General features: G+C 56.8%; 1 protein-coding gene across 1 annotated transcript; it reads left to right on the forward strand.

Moving 5' to 3' along the window:
- Positions 1-812: 812 nt before the first annotated feature.
- On the forward strand, positions 813-14,866 carry C8G (complement C8 gamma chain). Its single transcript, XM_044993138.1, has 7 exons — positions 813-1,021; positions 3,123-3,262; positions 6,229-6,299; positions 8,172-8,273; positions 9,687-9,788; positions 10,996-11,034; positions 14,094-14,866. Exons 1-7 carry the CDS (start codon positions 884-886, stop codon positions 14,105-14,107), a joined length of 606 nt encoding a protein of 201 aa, XP_044849073.1. The 5' UTR covers positions 813-883; the 3' UTR covers positions 14,108-14,866.
- The last annotated feature ends 5,028 nt before the right edge of the window (positions 14,867-19,894 follow it).

The following is a 19,894-nucleotide window of genomic DNA, read 5'->3' on the forward strand; positions in this document are numbered from 1 at the left end:
TTCTCACTCACACTGGTGCCTGCACTGAAGCCCATGGAGTTATGCTGAATTTATACAGGTGTGTTGAAGAGCAGAATTTGAACTGTAATGTGAAAAAAATCTAACAGTGATAAGTTTCAGGGTTAGCAGTCCTCATGCTTCCTGGCATAAAGCTGATCAGACATCAGGAAGTAATATAGGAAAATACCAGGAAGGTGGAGCAAACTTTGCTTTACTGAAGTCAAGGCTAGAAGGATCCCAGGCAGCAAAGAAGTCCCATTAACTTCAGTGCTTACAGTTAAGCACGTGCTTAAGTGCTGACTCGGGTTGGCTTGAGGCATGTGCTGAAGTGCTTTGCTGAGTCTGGGCCTTAGGCTCGCTGGAATTAAGCCCAGTTTATGGCTTGGCCAGATGAGCCCCTTTCTGTCACTTGTCATTTGTGGAGGTCAATGCCCGCTCTTCCTGGCACACCGTCTCGCAGTGTGCAGCAGGAGTTTGTCGCTCCACACGCAGCGCAGCTCTCCCTGCCTAGCTCTCCCTAAGCGCATGAGTTAATTCAGGTTCTGGCTATTGCACAGGGAGGTGCACTATGGGATGTTACCTTTGGCATGCTGGGCTGGGGAGAGAGAGCCCTGAGACACGTGACCAAGGCCTGGGAGGGCTGCCTGGACGTTCAGGGACTCCTGGACTGCACAGCTGTTCCCCTGTGGGGGGCATAGTGCCGGGGGGAGCTTTGGTCACACGGCCCCCGCTATGTAAACAGCCTAGAGATTTGCTTCTGGTCACTTCCAGTAAGAGAAGCAGAGTGGCTTAATAAGCAACCAGCCCAGCCCTCCCCTCCCCCAGGGCCCCACCAACCACAGCCAGGTTCACCAAGGGGCTTAGATGGTCCTGGGGAGAGACCATGGCGCCTGCCGCACCCAGCCTGCTCCTCGTGCTCCTTCTTGCTTCACTTGCTCCTGGGCAGAGACAAAGGAGGCCCCCAGCCCTGGAGAGTCTCTTTGAGAAGATCAAGATACAGGAGAACTTTGACCTCCAGCAGGTGAGGGAGGGACTGGGGAACGCTGGGCATCCCGGGCACTGGCACAGCTCCCCAGGGGGTCCTCTGTGCTAGAGCTGCTGACCTGCTCCATAACTTGCCAGGCAGGCGTCTGGGTTTGCCCAGCCCCAAGAGACGGGCTTGGGTGACGGCTGCTACCTTGGCCAATATCCCAGGATTGAACCAGGGACCTCCAGAGTGAAAAGCACGAGCTGCTACTGCGCATGCTAAAGATGCCGGGCTGCTTAGAGGGGCTGAAATCTCCCCTGTGGCTGTGGCCCGCCGGGGCTACCTCAGCAGGGTGTCAGCGAAGGGTCCCGAGGCTCCTGGGAGCTGAGTGTTGCTGAACACTCAGTGGTCTGGAGTCTCACTCCAGTTTCCCCCAGGAGCCCCAGCAAAGATGCTAAATACTCAGGGGGCCATGGGGGGGGGGGCGCTGGGGGGCTGAGGTTGGTTAGGAGGGGAGCTCACTCTGCTGCTGCTTGTGGTATGCCCATGCCCCGAGAACCCCAGCCGGGTGCCCAGGCTCCAGCACGGCATTTCTCAGTCTGGCAGCTGGGTGCACGCGCCCCTGAGGACAGGCAGAGAAGGGGTGTGAGCAGCTCTTTCCCCTGCCCCAGCGTCTGGCTCTCAACAGCTAACCTGAGGCAGTGCCTGGGGAGCTCCTGTGTGACTGCTGAGGTGCCTAGAAAGCTACTGCCGGGCGATGCTATAGAAACATGGGGCCAGCTCCCGCCTCCCTGCACCAAGCCCCAGGGAAAGGGCTTTGTGCTGCAGAGCTGGGGTGGCGAAAGGGAATCCAAGTCCCCACAAGCTGCTCTGTGGCCACTGTGATGCCCTTATGCCCGGGGCTGGCCCACCAGCCCAAGCAGTAGGCGCCAACCCTCTGGCCACACTATGTGCCTACTCCCGGGGGCATCCTGTGCCAACAAATTCAAAATTCTGCACACAATATTTTAAAATTCTGCACATTTTATTTGTCAAAATAACTCTACATAATCACGCCAGTTTAAATTATTTTGGAAATTTATTTCAACATACCTGTCAGCAAGTATGTCTGTAACACTACAAGTATCAGAGGGGTCGCTGTGTTAGTCTGGATCTGTAAAAGCAGCAAAGAGTCCTGTGGCACCTTATAGACTAACACTACAGACACACACAAAAATTCCCCAGGAGTAGAGAGTTAAAGAAACCCCTATGACAACCCAGTTCCTGTTTCTCTGCCCCTCCCCCGCAGAGCCCAGCCATGCCCCGCCCCCGGCCAATACACCCGAACCCCCTCTCCCGCAGAGCCCAGCTGTGGGGCCCCCACGAGCCAAATACCCATGCCCGCTGCACAATGGGGCCTTGTCTCAGGGAGGGTATCAGGTGCTACTGTTATGTATGTGTCACAATATCAGATCTGTGCATTTCATTTCTATTTTGAGAAATAGGATAAATGTAGCTGAAATCTCACAAAATGTTACTTTTCTGCTCAGAATCTGGTCAGTTCTGTAATTTAAAAAATCAAACAAAAACTGCAGCATTTCAAAGAACAGACTTAGAAATTACAGTTCAGTGTCTGGCGGCATGTCTAGGTGTTTTGATGCCAGAAGTGTCACTCCATGAGCACGTTGGGGAGTGGGAGGCCAAAAACCAAAATTTGGGGGCCTGTGAAGTAGCCAGGAACAAAACTATAAATACTGTTTGCAAATGTCACCCAAAAGAATGCTGCATTTTTGCCTAGCTGTAACCAGCACCCAATCCAGTGCTCCTTGTGTAATTCATTTGGCCGTCGGGGAAGCAGGCACTTGTTAAGCCCATGGGGACAGCACTTGCGCCAAAACTGTGGTGCCCTAAAACCACAACTTGTGTCTGTGTGTGGAGCTGAGCAGTGAGCCTGTAAGTCAGGGTCTTGCCCCCGGTGGATAGTCACCGATAAGCCCTTTTGTCACTATCAGCCATGGGAAGGAGGGATTCCACCAGCTCAGATGCTGCAGCTCCTGCCTTTGGCTCCTCAGGGGCCTCGCTTCGAGACCCAGCAGCAGCACCCAGAGTTTTGCCCTTGCTGTGGGAGGGATGGGGCGAAGGTGACTGCATTGTGCCACCCCCGCTCCTCTTGTAGTTCTCAGGGAAGTGGTTCCTGGTTGGTGTGGCCTCCAAATGTGACTACCTAAGAGAACATAACCACCAGTTGGAAGCAACAGCCATGGCGGTGTCTGCCTCGGAAGGGAAGTCGCTGGCCATCAGTACCTTCCGGAAACTGTAAGTGGCCCACTGAGGAGCACGTGTTGGGCCGGGAGCCTGGGTGTTGGGATCAGACTCCCTGGCCTCCCATGCTGTGTGTTTGCTGAGTCCAGGCAACAGCTCTGAGCCCAGCCTGTAGGACTTGCTTTACGACCCCCTGGGGCTGAGCTCCCGCAGCCCTTCCTCATATGCTCACCCCAGCGGCCAGGCCTGACTCCCGTGTGAGAGCACCAACAGCTCAATGGTGCTGATGCCTGTCTGTGTGAGGTGTCCTGGCTGCTACCCCAGTGCTCCAGTCTGGGGGCCCCCGGCAGGGCCTGCAAACAGCTTCTGTCTGGCTCTACCCAGAAGATATTCCAGCCCAGTGTGTAGGGTTTGGCCAGCCCTGGCAGTTCCCCGGCACGCAGCTCCTCATTCAAGGAAAAGAGGAACAAACTGGAAGGGAGGGCGGTGAGGTTGGGAAGTGTGGCCCTGATTCAGCACAGCAATTAAGCACATGCTTGGCTTTAAGCACAAGGACTCAGCCCTGTTTTACAAAGCACATGCTTGAGTTCGGTGGGCTCAAGCACACGGAGCTAAGCACTGGGCTGGTTCGGGCCCACAGCAGCAAAGCCCTCCATTAAGGCTGATGGCAAGACGTGGGGTCACTGCTGAGCTGGTAATGCAGAGAGTGCGTTGCAGCCCGGGAGCGCTGGGCCAACGTGTTACCTGCTGCCGACCCTGCTAAAGAAAGATTTCTTACAGCATGTTTTAGTGACAACCACACAACACAATCTCATAACTTCACATGCATTAATGATACATCTATGGATAGAGAAATGACTTTCAGCAGATCATAACCTTTCCCCTGATCCCTTACAAGGCATGTTTTATATGTAAGATCACAATTATCTATAGATGAGGAATATGGGGGGTGACAGGGTGCTCCCCCAAGGTACAGAATGTCACCCCCACCCACAGGCCTTGCAGGCGCTCTCGTCAGTGCTTTGGCTGCGGGGGGAGAGGGGGATTGCTCATTATTTCCTGTCCGCGTTCCCTTTCATAGTGCCCCCAAACGTGCCTTTCTCTGACCTTTCCCTTTTCTTTGCATGAGCGCACAGGGCGCTGCCTCCGGGCACTTTCCGGCTCACCTTCGGTTCGGAGCTGGCGAGTCAGCCAGGGGTCAGGCAGCTGCCTGGCTTTGCATTTGGTCACTTCTAGCCCTGGCATGTTTGAAGTAATGTGATAAAAACAATTGCTAACATCCTGGGCCCACTGATGTCAATGAGAAAACTTTGCCCAAAAGCCGATGCTCCCTAGTGACCCTGCCCTCGGTGGGAGTTTAGCTTGGAACTCACTGCCGTGTAGCTGTGGGATATTCATTCAGAGCCAGCTCGTGTGTGACTCGCTAGGCCCTGAAACAGGATTGAGTCCCTTCTCCTAAACGGTCACCAGACACCTAGCGCAGCCCCCTTCCCCACCCCATAAGGCAAGGGCAGGCAAAGTGTTTGGGCTGAGGGCCCCATCGGGTTTTGGAAATGGTATGGAGAGCTGGTTGGGGAGGGGGGCATGGCCCGGCCCCACCCCCTATCTGCCCCCCCCCGCTTCTCACCCCCTGACGGCCCCCCAGGACTCCTGTGCCATCCAACCCCCACCCCCTGTTCCCTGATGGCCCCCTGGGACCTCTGCCCCATCCACCACCTCCCCCACTCCCTGTCCCCTGACCGCCCCTGGAACCCCCGCCCCTGACTGCCCCCTGCCACCCCATCCAACCCCCCCTCCTTCCTGACTGCCCCTCTGGGCCCCTGCTCCCCACCTTCAACCCACCTGCTCCCCACCCTCTGACCACCCCAACCCCTATCCACACTCCCGCCCCCGACCACCACCCCAAACTCCCCTGCCCTCTATCCAACACCCCCCCCCCCGCTCCCTGTCCCCTACCTGGCTGCCTGGAGCACTGGTGGCTGGTGGCGCTACAGCCGCGCTGCCGTGCAGCACAGGGCACCGGGTCAGGCCGGGCTCTGCAGCTGCGCTGCCCCAGGAGCTCACAGCCCCGCTGCCCAGAGCATTGCGCCAGTGGCGGGGTGAGCTGAGGCTGCAGGGGAGGGGCCTGGGTGAGCCTCCGGGGCCAGGAGCTCAGGGGCTGGATGTGGCCTGCGGGCCGTAGCTTGCCCACCTCTGCCATAAGGCGTGTCTGATGGCTGCTTCAGAAACCCACATTTCTTGGAACGTTCAGTTCAAACGAAGGCTGCCCGCAGCGCGTGGGTGATACTGGCAGGTAACGCCACCGCGCTGCTATCTAGCACTTGTCATCCATGGAGCTCAAAGCACTTTCCAAAGAAGATCGGTATCATTATCCCCATTGTACAGATGGGGGAAACTGAGGCACAGAGCAGGGAAGTGAGTTGCCCGGAGTCACGCAACAGGCCAGCAGCAGACCCCAGCCCAGTGCTCTACACACTCTACGCTGCTGCCTCCATAGCCCCTGAGGCCCTTTCCCAAGGTGGGGGAGGCTTATCAGCCTCTGTTTACAGATCAGGCACGTGCTCACTTCGGGTGAGTTTTAGGTGTCTGATATTCGATACCTGGGATGGGGGGAACTAGCTTAGAGGCCAGCGTGGCCAGATTTCAGAAGAACTCAGGGCCAGAGTTTCCAAGTGCTCAGCCCCTAGCAGCTCCCACTGTGACACAGAGAGCTCGGCACTCAGGTGAAACTGGCCCTGTGTGACTGACCCAAGGTCCCGCAGCGCTGAGTATTAGAAGACAAACTGCGTCCCCTGCACTGAGCTCCCCCGTAACACGTTTTGAGCGTGTAAAAATAACACCTGCAAATGAATAATACATAAACCAGGGTAATAACACAGCAGCCTGGTGCAGCCACGCCAGCGGAACGCATCACATCTGACCCCTTTGCCCTTTGATAGTCCTCACCAAGCGGTGGCTTTTCTCTGGCTGGGTCAGAGGAGCCTAACACGGACGCTGTCTTTCTCCCTTCACGTGCACAGGGATGGAGTATGCTGGGAGATTAAGCAGCAGTACCGCTCCACCAAAGCCCAGGGGCGATTCCTCCTGAAAGGTGAGTGCGGGGCTGGGGTTGGAAGAGGTTAGCGTTGGGTGTGTTTAGCGTGTTCCTAGGCAGGACTTTGAAACAACCAAGCTAGCGACAAGGCACGTGCTGGCCAGGGCTGGATCTAGGTTTTTTGCCACCCCAAGCAAAAAAATTTTTGGCTGCCCCCGACCCTAGCCCTGGGCTCAAAACCCCCCTCCCCCACCAGTGCCCTCCCCCACCTGCACCCCCTGCCGCCCAGCGCTGGACTCCCCCCTCGCCTCCAGCCGGTCCGGCGCTGGCAGGGTCGGGGTAAGCAGCAGGGCTCCCGGGCCGCGCCTCAGCCCACGGTCCCTCCAGCCAGGGCTCCCGCCTCCAGGACCGGCTGGGACCCGGGAGGGCAGAGCCAGGGGACTGCCCCAGCAGGGGGCTGAGGAGCCGGGGCAGGGTAGCCCCAGAGGGAGCGGAGCCCCGGAGAGCGGGAGTGAGCCCCGCACGGCAGTGCCCCGTCCTCTATGGCCCCGCTGCTGCTGCTGCTTCTGGCCACCCTGCCACAGTCCCTGGGCGGCTCGGGCCGCTTCGCCCAGCCCCGGCTGCGGCGCTGGGGGGGCGGCCGCCCTGCGGCACCTGCAGGCGGCTCCGTGTGCCCGCGGGGCGGCCCCCAGCCCGAGTGTCCCCCTCTCGGAGCCTGCCCGGCCCAGCCACAAGGTGCGGGCGCTGCTCCCCCGCGGCGCGAACCGCAGCGGCCCCAGGGCGCCCCCCACGCACGACGCACTGCTGCTGCCAGGGCCGGATCTAGGCTTTTGCCGCCGGAAGAAAAAAAAAAAGATGGCCAGAATGCCGCCCCTGGAAATGTGCCGCCCCAAGCATGCTCTTGGTTTGCTGGTGCCTAGAGCCGGCCCTGGTGCTGGCTGAGCTCCCAGATCTGCCCGTTATTAGCGTGGAAGGAAATATGGAGGCTGGCCAGCATGGGGCAATTCTGCTTCGCCAAGCTGCTGTTTGTCCTTCTATTGATGTTTGCTCCTGTAGGGACTCCAGCTGGAGGTCAGGGCATGGCTTGTGGATGGAGAGCCCAAGTCATTCTGCTCCCTGTGTTAATTCTCTGGCCCCCAACAGCATAGTATGTGAACATCTCCCAATCTGTAATGGAAGAGACAAGGAGGTAGCTTGTATTAGAACCTAAGAATGGCCACACTGGGTCAGACCAGGGGTCCATCTATCCCATCTTTGGACAATGGCCAATTCCAGGAGCTTCAGAGGAAATGAACAGAATATGAACATGGAGTGATCCATCCCCTGTCATCCACTCCCAGGTTCTGGCAGTCAGAGGCTTAGAGACAGCCACAGCATGGAGTTGGCTAATCGCCACTGATGGCCATATCCTCCATCCACTGATGGGCCTATCCAGACAAGCTTTCGAGCTCCATAGCGCTCTTCTTGTGAAGCTCGCAAGCTTGTCCCTTCCACCACCAGATGTTGGTTCAATAAATCACCTCCCCGACCTTATCTCTCTCATACACTGGGACCAGCACGGCTACAACAACTCTGCAACATTCCTTCATGTATTTCTCCTCACACACCCCTAGGAGGCAGGGCAGGGCTACTACCCCATTGATCAGATGGGGAACTGAGGCACAGACAGGCTAAGGACCAGAGTTTTAAAGTACTTAGGCCCCTAACTCGTATTGCACAAGGGCACTCAGAAAGCACAGGGTGGAGCGGGGACTCCTAGGCACATGCCCTAACCACTGAACCACCTCTTCTCTCCTTGGCCAGCCTTCATTGTCTAGCTACTGTCACTGCAGAGCCTAGCACAATGGGGCCCCGGCCCCTGATCCCTGCCTGGGGTCCCTACACATGAGACCAGTCCATAATTTGCTCTCCCGTGGCTTTGACTCCTAGGCCGTAGCAGCAACGTGGATGTGGTGGTGGGGGAGACAGACTACAGCAGCTACGCCATCCTGTACTACCAGAAGCTCCGGAAGATCTCCATCAAGCTCTATGGTGGGTGTGCAGCTCATGGCAAGGCCCTGAGGCCCAGTGGGGCAGGCCGTCAGACTGGGGTGAATGTTTGGACCCGGGGCTACTAGTGGCCCTCATGGGGTAGGGCCCAGACAAACGCCCCAAGTTTTGTTTGCTTACAGGTTAGATTGCGGTGACTTTGCTCAGCGCCCCAGCTTGTGTCCTAGGGCATTTCCTCCAGGCTGCTCCCTTCCAGCTCAGGTCTATAGCCAGGGGGTCCAGAACCAGACCTGTTTGTGCTCCGGCTGCTCCCCACACATAGGGGTGGCACTGTGCTGGAGGGGTCGGGCTCTGCTGTGGGGAGGTGAGGGCAGTGGGGCTTTGGGGCTGACTCTATTTCACGTGGCAGCAACACTTCCTGGAGGCTGCAAATGTCTTGGTTTGGGGCGGGGCTCAAGTGTGTGGTAGGAATCACACTTGCTCATGGGAGGGCTGAATTTGGTCTGGTGGCTCCAGACACTGGATGGACGATCACCAGACTCGGACTAAAGCTGGGCTTGAAATGCTTTTCCTGCCCCACAAACATGTTTGAAATGTTGGAAAATGGCCCCATCCAGCACAGAGATAATCAAAATCTCAAAAATTTTCACAAACTAAACATCGGAAAAAAGTGTCGACTGGGTCAATCAAAATGTTGAGTATTGGCCTGCTAAGCCCAGGGTTGTGAGTTCAAGCCTTGAGGGGGCCAGTTAGGGATCTGGAGCAAAAATCTGTCTGGGGATTGGTCCTGCTTTGAGCAGGGGGTTGGACTAGATGACCTCCTGAGGTCCCTTCCAGCCCTGAGATTCTATGATTTAAATTTTAACTATTTAAAATGTGGGGTTTTTTTAGTATAATTAGCTTACATCTCTAAATGTAGAGTCACTTTGAAACAGAGAAACTGGAAGGTTTTCTTCAGAAAATATCAAAATGAAACATTTCAACAATTTAAAAACTTTTTTTTCAGAGCGGAAAATTTTGTCAAAACTGCCCCTTTCCCTGGGAATGGTTTGGTTTCAACAAATTGGCATTTCCGACAACAGGGGTGGCTCTAGGTATTTTGACGCCCCAAGCACGGCAGGCAGGCTGCCTTCAGTGGCTTGCCTGCGGGAGGTCCCCGGTCCTGCGGATTCGGCAGCAGCCTGCGGGAGGTCAGCCGAAGCCGCGGGACCAACGGACCCTCTGCAGGCAAGCCGCTGAAGGCAGCCCACCCACCACCCTCGCGGCGACCGGCAGAGCCCCCCCTGTGGCTTGCCGCCCCAGGCACGCACTTGGCGTGCTGGTGCCTGGAGCCGCCCCTGTCCGACAAGAAACATTTCATGGAATGGGTCCTGACCCACCCTCCACAGTCACTGGTGTCCTGGGGCCGAACACAGTGCCTGCCATTGGATTCTCTTTATTTCACCCCTCCCAAAGGACGCAGCGTCCGGGTCAGTGATGCCATCGTGGGTAAATTCGAGCAGCGCATCACAGAGATGAACATGAGCGAGGACTTCACCTACTACTTCCCCACGTATGGTGAGTCCTGGCTGTCCTGCTGCTCAGTGCAATGGGGGGGGGGGGATTCATCTTCCTCTGCACCCTGAGGCACAGGCAATGTTCCCTCTAATTTTTATATCCATGTGTGGAATTAATTTTGTTATGTGCACTGTTATGGAGGTGATGTGTGGCAGGGGTGGGGCCCAGGGGTTCGGAGTGTGGGAGGGGGCTCAGGGATGGGGAGAGGGTTGGGGTGTGGGGGGGCGGGGTGAGGGCTCTGGCTGGGGCCAGGAATGAGGGGGTTGGGTTGTGGGATGCCCTGGGTCTGCGACGGGGAGAGAAGGTAGAGTGTCTCTCCCCGCCACGGCAGATCAAGGGACATGATCATTCCCTTCTATTCGGCATTGGTGAGGCCACATCTGGAGTATTGCATCCAGTTTTGGGCACCACACTACAGAAAGGATGTGGACAAATTGGAGAGAGTCCAGCGGAGGGCAACAAAAATGATTAGGGGGCTGGAGCACATGACTTATGAGGAGAGGCTGAGGGAACTGGGATTGTTTAGTCTGCAGAAGAGAAGAATGAGGGGGGATTTGATAGCTGCTTTCAAGTACCTGAAAGGGGGTTCCAAAGAGGATGGATCTAGACTGTTCTCAGTGGTAGCAGATGACAGAACAAGGAGTAATGGTCTCAAGTTGCAGTGGAGGAGGTTTAGGTTGGATATTAGGAAAAACTTTTTCACTCAGAGAGTGGTGAAGCACTGGAATGGGTTCCCTAGAGAGGTGGTGGAATCTCCTTCCTTAGGCCTGGTCTACACTAGGGGGGGTTCGAACTAAGGTACTCAAGTTCAGCTACACGAATAGCGTAGCTGAACTCGAAGTACCTTAGTTCGAAGTACTTACCCGTCCTCACGGCGCGGGATCGAAGTCCGCGGCTCCCCGGTCGACTCCGCCACCGCCGTTCGCAGTGGTGGAGTTCCGGAGTCGACGGGAGCGCGTTCGGAGTTCGATATATCGCGTCTAGATATATCGAACTCTGAGAAGTCGATCGCTACCCGCCGACCCGGGCGGGTAGTATGGACGTACCCTGAGAGGTTTTTAAGGCCCAGCTTGACAAAGCCCTGGCTGGGATGATTTAGTTGGGTTTGGTCCTGCTTTGAGCAGGGGGTGGGACTAGTTGACCTCCTGAGGTCCCTTCCAGCCCTGATAGTCTATGATTCTATGATTCTATGTGCCCTTTGTTGCAGGGTTCTGTGAGTCCGCGGATCAATTTCATCTGCTCGATGGTGAGTTGCACCCCCCAAGGCCCGTTGCTGCTCTACTCGCCCCAGCCAGCAGGGCAAGTGCCCCCCGTGTCCCCCATCAGCCTGCAAGGCCTAGCGGGTGGGATGGTCTTGTGCAGCCCCAGCTCAGCAGGGAGAGGGGGCAGGGAGAGGGCAGAGGGAAGGAAGTGGAAAAGTCTCCTTTCTATGCCAGCCTCAGGCAGCTCCCCCATGGACCACAAACTGGTGTCTGAGTGGACTCCCTGGGGTGAGAGGATGGGGTCAGATATGGGGGCTCTCAAGGGATGTGGGAACAGGTGCAGTTGTGATAGAGGCTCCCTGAGGCCTAGAGGGCAGGGTCAGATTGGGATGGGCTCTCTGGGGTGGGGGGATGGGGGGATGGGAGTAGATGAGGGGCTGTCAGGGGCATGGGGGACAGGGTCAGATGGGGGGTGTGATGGGATCCCCAGGGTGTAGCCTGGGGCTGTGGGACTGCTTTGCCCCCTTAACTTTCCCCGGTCCAGGCTGTCTCTCACAATGCTTTGCTAGTGACAAGCAGCAAACCCCTCCAGGTGCTGTTATCACTCAGCACACCCGCATGTGGAGCCACACACCCAGCTCTATTGCATGAATGCTCCCAGAGCCACTCACGAATCACAGAGAAAGGCACCAGCCAAATCCCCCCAGCTCCCAGCCTTGTGCCTTGAGAATGTACTGTCTTGCATTGGTCAAGACAAACAGTGCAATTTTATTAATTGGTTCACCACTTCATCAGTGGTAAGTGGATATACACCAGCCTTTGTAAACCTGAGCAAACACCCTTACCAAACGCTTCAGGCAAACTCACTGGTAAAGATAAACAATTAAACAAATTTATTGACTACAAAAGATAGATTTTAAGTGATTATAAGTGACAGGCAAACAGTCAGAGTTAGTTACCAAAATAAAATAAAATATAAGCACGCAATCTAAACTCTCGATCCTATTAGACTGGGCAACATCTAGATTAAGCAGGTTTTCTCACCCCACTGGATATTGCAGTCCTTAATATACAGGTTTGTCCCTTAAACCTGGGCCAGTCTCCTCTGTTGGAGTCTTCAGTCTTCGGAGTGTCCTTGTTGCTTGCAGCATAAATTGGGGGCAGGAGAAAGACCCAGCAATGGGCCCCTGTGTTCTCTTTTATACTCTTAGCCCATGTGTTTGGCGAACACAAGTCCAGGCATGTCTGGTGGGCATTGCTGAGTCACAAGATGAAGCAATACCCCTGTGAGTGAGTCATTGAATTGTAAGTCCTCTGCTGGACAATGGCTGGTGATGTCTGTTCAGCACCCACCCAGGCGTTGGTTACCTCTTCCCTTGTCATTGTCTCTGCAGATCTAGTATTTGGGTGTTTTTCAAACCCACAGAATGTTTTAGTGAAAACCATACAACACAATTCATGTAATTTCATAGGCATTGATTATAGGCTTTGAGCAGGGGGTTGGACTAGATACCTCCTGAGGTCCCTTCCAACCCTGAGATTCTATGATTCTATGATATACATATTTAAATAGAACAATGCCTTTCAGCTGCTATCTTACATGGCCTGCTTTATATGCAAGATCACAATTATATAGAAATGAGGAATATGGGGGTTACAGGACTCTCCCCCAAGCAGGGCCATCCTCAGGCATACGCAGCTACATAGGGCATCCGAAAATCTGGGGCACCAGTCCCCTCACTGGCTGCCACTGGAATCCTCTCGTCTCCAGCCCCTCCCCCGCGCTGGGCTGGTGGGCTTCTCCCCATCCCCAACCCCACCCCCTCCCTCCCTTGCTCCTCAGCCGGCTCTGGCGCCCCAGCCCCGGGGAGCCCAGAGCGGCCCGGCCGGTCACTGGCAGTTCCCTGGCCTGGCCCACCACTGCCCAGAGCAGAGTCCCTCCCTGGACCCTGCCTGCCTGAGCTGCTGGGTCTCCGGCGGGGGCCAGGCCAGGGCCAGGCCAGGAGGAGTCAGCGGGGGAGCTGGGCCGAGCGGGGTGTGTGTGTGTGTGTGTGACAAAGTGACAGTGCGCTCACTGTCTCTCACACTTCCCACCCACCCACACACTGTCTCACACACAGGCTGGCTCTCATCACACCCACATACATTCTGCCTCTCACAAGTCACAGTTCCCCAGTACAGATTGTCACACATACCCGCAGACTCACACTCCCCAACACACACTCTGTCACGCACGCACACGCGCACGCACACTTGTATTGTTGTTGTTGTTATTACTGCTTGGTACTTCCTGTCACAATGCTCGTGGTGAGCCAGGACTGGCGAGGGGCTGCAGGAGGGCCGTGGGCTCCGGCAAGATGCCGCCCCATGTGACAGCGCAAAGCCGGCCTTGAGCCACTGCCGCCTCCATGTGTGTCAGCAATGGGGGGGTTCTGGGGGTCTGCGGGCGGGGGTGGTGGCTGTGGTCCCTCGACACATTGGGGTCAGCGGTGCCAGCTGGGGACTGCCGTCAGTGGAGCATAGGGGCACTAGTTTAATAATACTGGGTAGGGCCCCATAAATCCTAAGGGTGGCTCTACCCCCAAGGTATAGAATGTCATGGGGGGCTCTCTGGGGCATGGGAAACACGGTCAGAAGGGGTGGGGCTCCTTGGGGTGTGAGGGATGGGATCAGATGAGGGGACTCCCTGGGGCATGGGGGACAGGGTCAGAAGCGGTGGGGCTCCTTGGTGTATGGGGTCAGATGGGCTGGGGGCTCCCTGGGGCATGGGGAACAGGTGTGAGGGATGGGATCAGATGAGGGGACTCCCTGGGGCATGGGGGACAGGGTCAGAAGCGGTGGGGCTCCTTGGTGTATGGGGTCAGATGGGCTGGGGGCTCCCTGGGGCGGGGGAACGGGGTCTGTTCCAGGGCAGTGGCCCAAAACCCCTCTCATTAATGTTTCGGGATAAGGAGGTGTCCCTCCAGTCCCAGTCATTGGCTCTGAAGGCCGTCCCTTATCTCATCAGAGGAAAGCTGACTGAATGGCAGCGGGTGGCAGCTGCAGCCCTTGGCAGGGCCCAGGTGGTGCCCCTCCCCTCAGCCCCTCTCTATCTGCTTTTCAGAAACGAAGATTTAGGTGAAGAGGGAAATGCCAGAGACCCCACGAGCCAACCAGCCACGTCTGCAGCCATGCTGGGTGCAGGAGCCCGGCCACCGGAGCTGCCAGTGAACTCTGTGGCCCAGTTATTCAGCCAGGGCTGGGGAGCTCCAGGTGGACACTGGGCCAAGGGAGTGATGAAAGGGTGGGACTGGGGTCTCCTCTGTAGCCCTAACCCTAGTGTTTGTTCACCCCCAGCCTTTGCTCCCCCTCACTCCCCAGGCTCATGTCTCTTCCACATCATACCACCACACAAAGGCGGATTTGGGTTTTGTGGGGCCCTGCACCAGAGCAGTGGGGCCCGCTCCCCACCCCTCCCTCCTGCAGTCCCCCCCAATCCTCTCCGTGCTTCTGCCGGGGAGCGGGATTGGGGAGCAGGGGCTTCCCCCCACTTCCCCGCAGGAGCGCCGAGTGGGCAGAGTGGGTCGGGGCACAGGGGCTAATCCATCACTGCCCCCGTGCCCTCCTGCGGGATCCCCGGCCCAGCTGCCCCTCACTGCTACTGCCCCGCTCCCCTGACCTGATTCGGCGCTCGTCCCCATGAGGAAGCCCTGCTCTCCCGACACGGACGCAGCACGGCCGTGCAACCCTTCGCTTCCGCCTCCTGGGCGCTGCCCCTTTCGATTGCTCAGGGCTGGCTGTGCCGTTGTGCTGGGCTCAGTGCTGACTAGCATGGAGCAGATACCCAGCTCACGCTCTCTCTCTGGAATCCACAATAAACGCTGGCCAGGCTGGGAAGGCCCCTGTGCTCCTTGCAGATGGGAAAAGGATACAAGTGTGCCAGGAGGGTTGGAGGTGGGATTCCCCCCCAGGGCCCCATACGGTTCCAGCCCCTGTGGTGAGTGTTATTCCTGCGGCAGGGCATTCCGTGCAGGAGCGTTGCGCCAGGCAGTGCTATGGGGCAGGAGGCATGAGCAAGTCTGCAGTCCTTCAACAACCCGGTTTGCTGGAGATGCCTCCATTGCCCCCTGCCCCATTGGCTGTGTGGGTCCCAGCCCCAGCCCTGTCCCCTTATCGCGGCTTCAGTCCCTGGTCCCTGAACATGGCTGATCTGCGGCAGCCTGCGCTTCCCCTGCAACACCTTGAACAGCTGATCTGAGCGGGGGTTCGGGGACACACGTCCATTCAGCCAGAGTCCCACGTGAGGTTAAATGCCAAGGGGCTGAAGCTGAAAGGAGAAACCCCATCAGGGGCCCACCCAGCCACCCAGCTGGGCCCCTGCACAGACCCCTCTGCCACTCTGACCCCTGCTGCCACTTAGCCCAGAGCATCTGCAGAGACCCCAGGCGTGTAACGGGTACCCTGTACCCTGCACCGTGCTGCCAGCCAGGTGCAGCCCCTTGCACGGGGGGTGCAGGCCCCTCCCCCTGTGTGCAGACCCTACCGTGGTGCTGGCCATGTGCAGCCCCCTCCCCTGCAGTGTCACAGTCCCCTTCTCCATGGCTCCAGCCATAGGCAGCCCTTCCGCCACTGTGCTGGATCCACAGAGGTGCCAGTCCCATAGGGGATCTCCTGGAGACATGCAGCCAGTTCTGTGCTATCTCCACAGCAGCACCAGCTGCTCTGGGGCAGGGCCAGCCATGCACCTCATCCTCCACAGCGACACCAGCCACCTGCAGGGCAAGCCGAGAAAACCCAGCATTGCACGTGGAGGCACCAGCCCTAGTCAGCATGACGGTGCCACGCTCATCCTGCCCCCCATGCACACAACCTGGCGCCATCCCAGCGTCCCTTGTCGCCAGCCGTAAGTTACAGCTCACCCAGTGCTGGATTCCAGTCCCAGATGCTCGCCCACGTACCTGCACACTGTGCCCTTCCAGCCCAGCCCTTTCTCCTCCTCCCCAAGAGACAGCAGGATCATGCAACTGTGCTAGTTTGACCCCAAGTCCCAGAATTCCAGTGGCGCTCCGAAGGTATCCCACAATACACCACGAGAAGAATCCCAGAGTGCATAGCGCCCATCATTGGACCAATGCACCCTGCGACACCTGCCCAGAATGCTGTGCGCCGATGCAGGGGGAGATGGGTAAAGGCTGGCTGCATTGGATTAGTTATTCTGCAAAAGTCCATATGATCATCTACAAAACCCTCCCCATGTGGACAAGCCGCAGCTCAGTGAGCTCGGGAGCACGCACTGAACAGAACCCAAAGCTCCCACCCACTGGTCCCATTTATTGTGTCACGGGACCCAGCTATGACATGGCAGCACAGCAACATGGCGACACATGCTCCAGTCCTGCAGGGGAGACGCGACCAAAGCATGTTGGAACCATGTTCCCCAATTGAGCTATTGTTATTTACTGATTTGTACTAGCACCCTTATGTGCCAGGGGCTTCCCAAACACCTGGGGCTGGCCACGCGCCGTGATCTAACGACCATCTGCGGGGGACGGGGGAGAGTGAGAGGACACACCAGTATGCGTCACTCCCTACAGAGCTGGCTCTGTAAGAGGGACTGCAAGGTGGTCAGGGAGGAATATAGTTAAAAACCTGCTTAGCAAGGCTAAGCCGTGTTCGATGTGTGCCGTGTTGGGAGCTTACCCCGTGCAGCCTGGGCTGGGATGTGTCCAGGCCATGCAGAGCGGGGACTGGCAGGAATGTTCAGGGGGGAGAGAAGCCCCTGCATGAGCCCCGTGCTTTTGCTGAGTGGACACAGGGATTGAAAGGCCCCTGCTGGGAGGGTGGGCTTGTCGTTTGCAGAGAGCCCCAGGGGGAGTGGTACTGTTTTCGCCCATGCCCAGCCACTGGGGTTTTGCAATCTCGTCTGAAATTCCTAACACATGTTGTTTATCAGGGGAGCTTACGTAAGGCAACCCCACTGACCCTTCCACTGCGTTCGCTGCTCATTGTTCCATGTGCCATGCAGTCATAATTCAGCTGGCAGCTGGCAGTATCTCCTGGGCATCCCACTGCTCCAGCCCTGGCAGAGCAAAATGCCTGGGACCAGTGCCCTGCTGGGCGCCACTGTCCCGCAGCAGCAGAAGGATCACTGCCAGGCAGAGGTACCTATGTCTTGTCGACACCCTTTGGAGAGTCAAGGTGCTAGCTCTAGTGTCCTGTCCCATACCCCACAAATCCGCCGCCCCTGCAGTTTCAGATAGTTACAGCTTGCTTCGCTTTCTGTCCTAAATGTGCATCGTGTTGCTGTGCCCTGTTAAACAGCTGCCATGCTCCTCCCCAGAGGTGGCTGTAGTTCAGTGATTCTAGTACAGGTACTTTGGACTCCTTCGTGATGAAAGGTGCTGTAGAAATGAATGTCAGTCTCATTATTTAACATGAAGCCAGGCCCTTGTTCCCAGGTGACCTACCTAGTTCACTCACCTAGATTCTGGATAGTCAACATCTGATGCCAACCCAACAAGCCTTCAACAACTGGACTGAAACCCCTGAGAGCTCTGAGGGGCTCAGCCTACTGGGGACAGCCCCATGGGGAGCTCAGCCTAGAACCCCAGTACTCCTGCCCCTCGCCCACAGACCCCTGCTGCTTACGCTAATAGAAATCCTCTTTTATTAGCAGCGCTAATTTCAGGTCCCTTCGCCTACCTGTCAGCCCGGCCAGTGAAAAGCGACAGCACATCTGAGCCACATGCACATGAAGCCAACACACGGTGCTGCAACGGAACAGAGATTTCAGTCCAGTTGCTGCTTTCACGCCTTCTGAAACCAATGACCCCATTTCACGGGGGTAAATGACACCAGAAGCTGGCCTGCAAGCGCAAGGTCTGGAGCAGGTGGGACAGTTTCCAGACACCATCTGTGCTCAGAGTCAGTACAGCTGGGATCCTGTCCTGGGTCTGCCCCAGACCTCTTGGGTGACCTGGGGCAAGTCCTATCCCCTCTCTGCACCTCCATCCCCACCCGTGAGCTGGGGATAACAATCCTGCCCTTGGTCTTGTCTGTTTAGTCAGTAAATGTTCCAGGGCAGGGCCTGTCTCTCACTCTGTTCTCGTACAGCCCCGATGGCAGGGGGGCCTCTGACACAGCAGCAATGGGTGCGAATGGCTAATGGGGCTTTGAGGGTGAAGTCAGGAATGTGTATGGGCCAGACACTATGGGGAGGGAGGCCACGGGAATAGATGGGGCTGGATTGTGACCCCATCTCTATGGACAGGGGCTTTTACAGTCCAGTGGGATACTGGGTGGGGAAAGGCTGCGACCTTAGCCCCGCTCTGCCCCCACCCCCCAAGGACTCTCCCGCCCTGCCTGGCTTCAGTGTTGTTTTAATAGAGGATAACGCCTCCCTCGCACAGCAGCTCTTTCTGCAGGAGAAACCGGCTGCAGCTGGACATGGGGAATGTGTGCAGGGAGCCTGGGGCAGACAAAGCAGCTGTTACGAAAGCAGACACCTGGCAGGGAAGGAGCTGTGGGGAGAGGCTGGGCTTGGGAGCTGGGAGCATGTTGGCGAGGGAGCCCCAGCCAGGGCAGGGCAGGACTCTAGAAGGGTCCCTTTGTCCTGGCTGATGCACTAATACTCAGGAAAATCTCTGTGTTAAAAACATGTTGCACATTCACAGCAAGGATCTCAAAGCACTTCACAAATACAAATGTATTAACCCCCACATTTCCCCGGCAGGACCCGTGTGCTACAGATGGGGAAACCGAGGCACCGGCCTTGCTGCAAAACTGGGATTAGAATCCAAGAGCCCTGACTCCCAGCACTGTGCGTTAGCCTCAGGGCGGCTCCACAGCACCTCTTACCCTGGCGCATGTGCAAAGGTGGAAGCTGGCCGCAGAGAGGTGGCTTGACTAAGTGAGGGGCAGCTCGCCAACCCCGGAACAGAAGCCAGGCCTCAGGACTGCCGGGCTGAGGCCCTGCTCACTCCGTTTGGGCTCATCATCTCTCTCCGGTTTAACAGCAAACCCAGACACCCTCCCTCCTGCAGGGAGCAGGCCTAGGGGTGGGGGGTCTCTTTGGGAGGCTTCCACTCACTGCCCTGATCTTCCCGGGTTTCTGTCCCTTTCCCCCCAGGCCTCATGTCGTGGCTGTCTTCACTCAGCGCTCCCCCGAGTGACACTGAACCAAACCCGGCTGGTGCCCAGAGCAGGACTGGACTGGGAATGGGAGGAGTGGGCCTGGAGAGCTGGGCAGGGTTTCCGGATCTTACAGATAAAAGAATCCCAATGTAGCGTGTGGCTGCTTTACAGGGTGACCGCCAGAGATAAGGGCAGGCAATGGGCTGCGAGCTACAAGGTGTGTCATTCTCCAGTGCTGCCCTTGAGATGGAAATATTTGACTGGGGCAGCGTTCCTTATACAAAGTGACAGCAGAAACTCCCTGGATATATACAGCTCTGGGGATACAAGCCAAGACCACGCCCCTTCTCTAGCGGCTGCACCATGGACTGATGATAGCTCATTGCTTGAATGAGTGCTTTTGTTTCTACGGATACAATTTAGTGAAGACAGGGAATTGCACCAAAGCCCAGATCCTTTCCCTCTGCCATGCAAGCTCAGACTGGCCAGAGCCTGTGTAGAGAGCAGGGCAGCTCAGCTGATAAACAGGACAACGGAGTTTATAGATGAGGAGACACTGACAACCTTGGAATTGTTAGAATTCAGTGCAGACAACTGAGAATTGTCCTCACTCAAATCCTTTAACTAGCAAAGGGTTCTTCAGTTAAGGCACCTGGTCTGTTGGAGGTCACTGGACAGGAGGCCAGAGTTAGGGGGATATAAATTAATCGTTAAAGCTTCCCATGCAGGAGGCATTGTTTGACAGAGATTGGTGACTAGGTGGAGCGCAGTTCTGCCAAAATCATGAGTCAG

The sequence above is a fragment of the Mauremys mutica genome, chromosome 18, assembly GCF_020497125.1.
Source record: "Mauremys mutica isolate MM-2020 ecotype Southern chromosome 18, ASM2049712v1, whole genome shotgun sequence".
NCBI lineage: Eukaryota > Metazoa > Chordata > Testudines > Geoemydidae > Mauremys > Mauremys mutica.

Coding starts and splice junctions, on each gene's coding strand:
- C8G (XM_044993138.1), top strand. CDS start 884: ATGGCGCCTGCCGCACCCAGCCTGCTCCTCGTGCTCCTTCTTGCTTCA. Junction 3,263..6,228: donor ATCAGTACCTTCCGGAAACT/GTAAGTGGCCCA, acceptor TCACGTGCACAG/GGATGGAGTATGCTGGGAGA. Junction 8,274..9,686: donor GATCTCCATCAAGCTCTATG/GTGGGTGTGCAG, acceptor CCCCTCCCAAAG/GACGCAGCGTCCGGGTCAGT.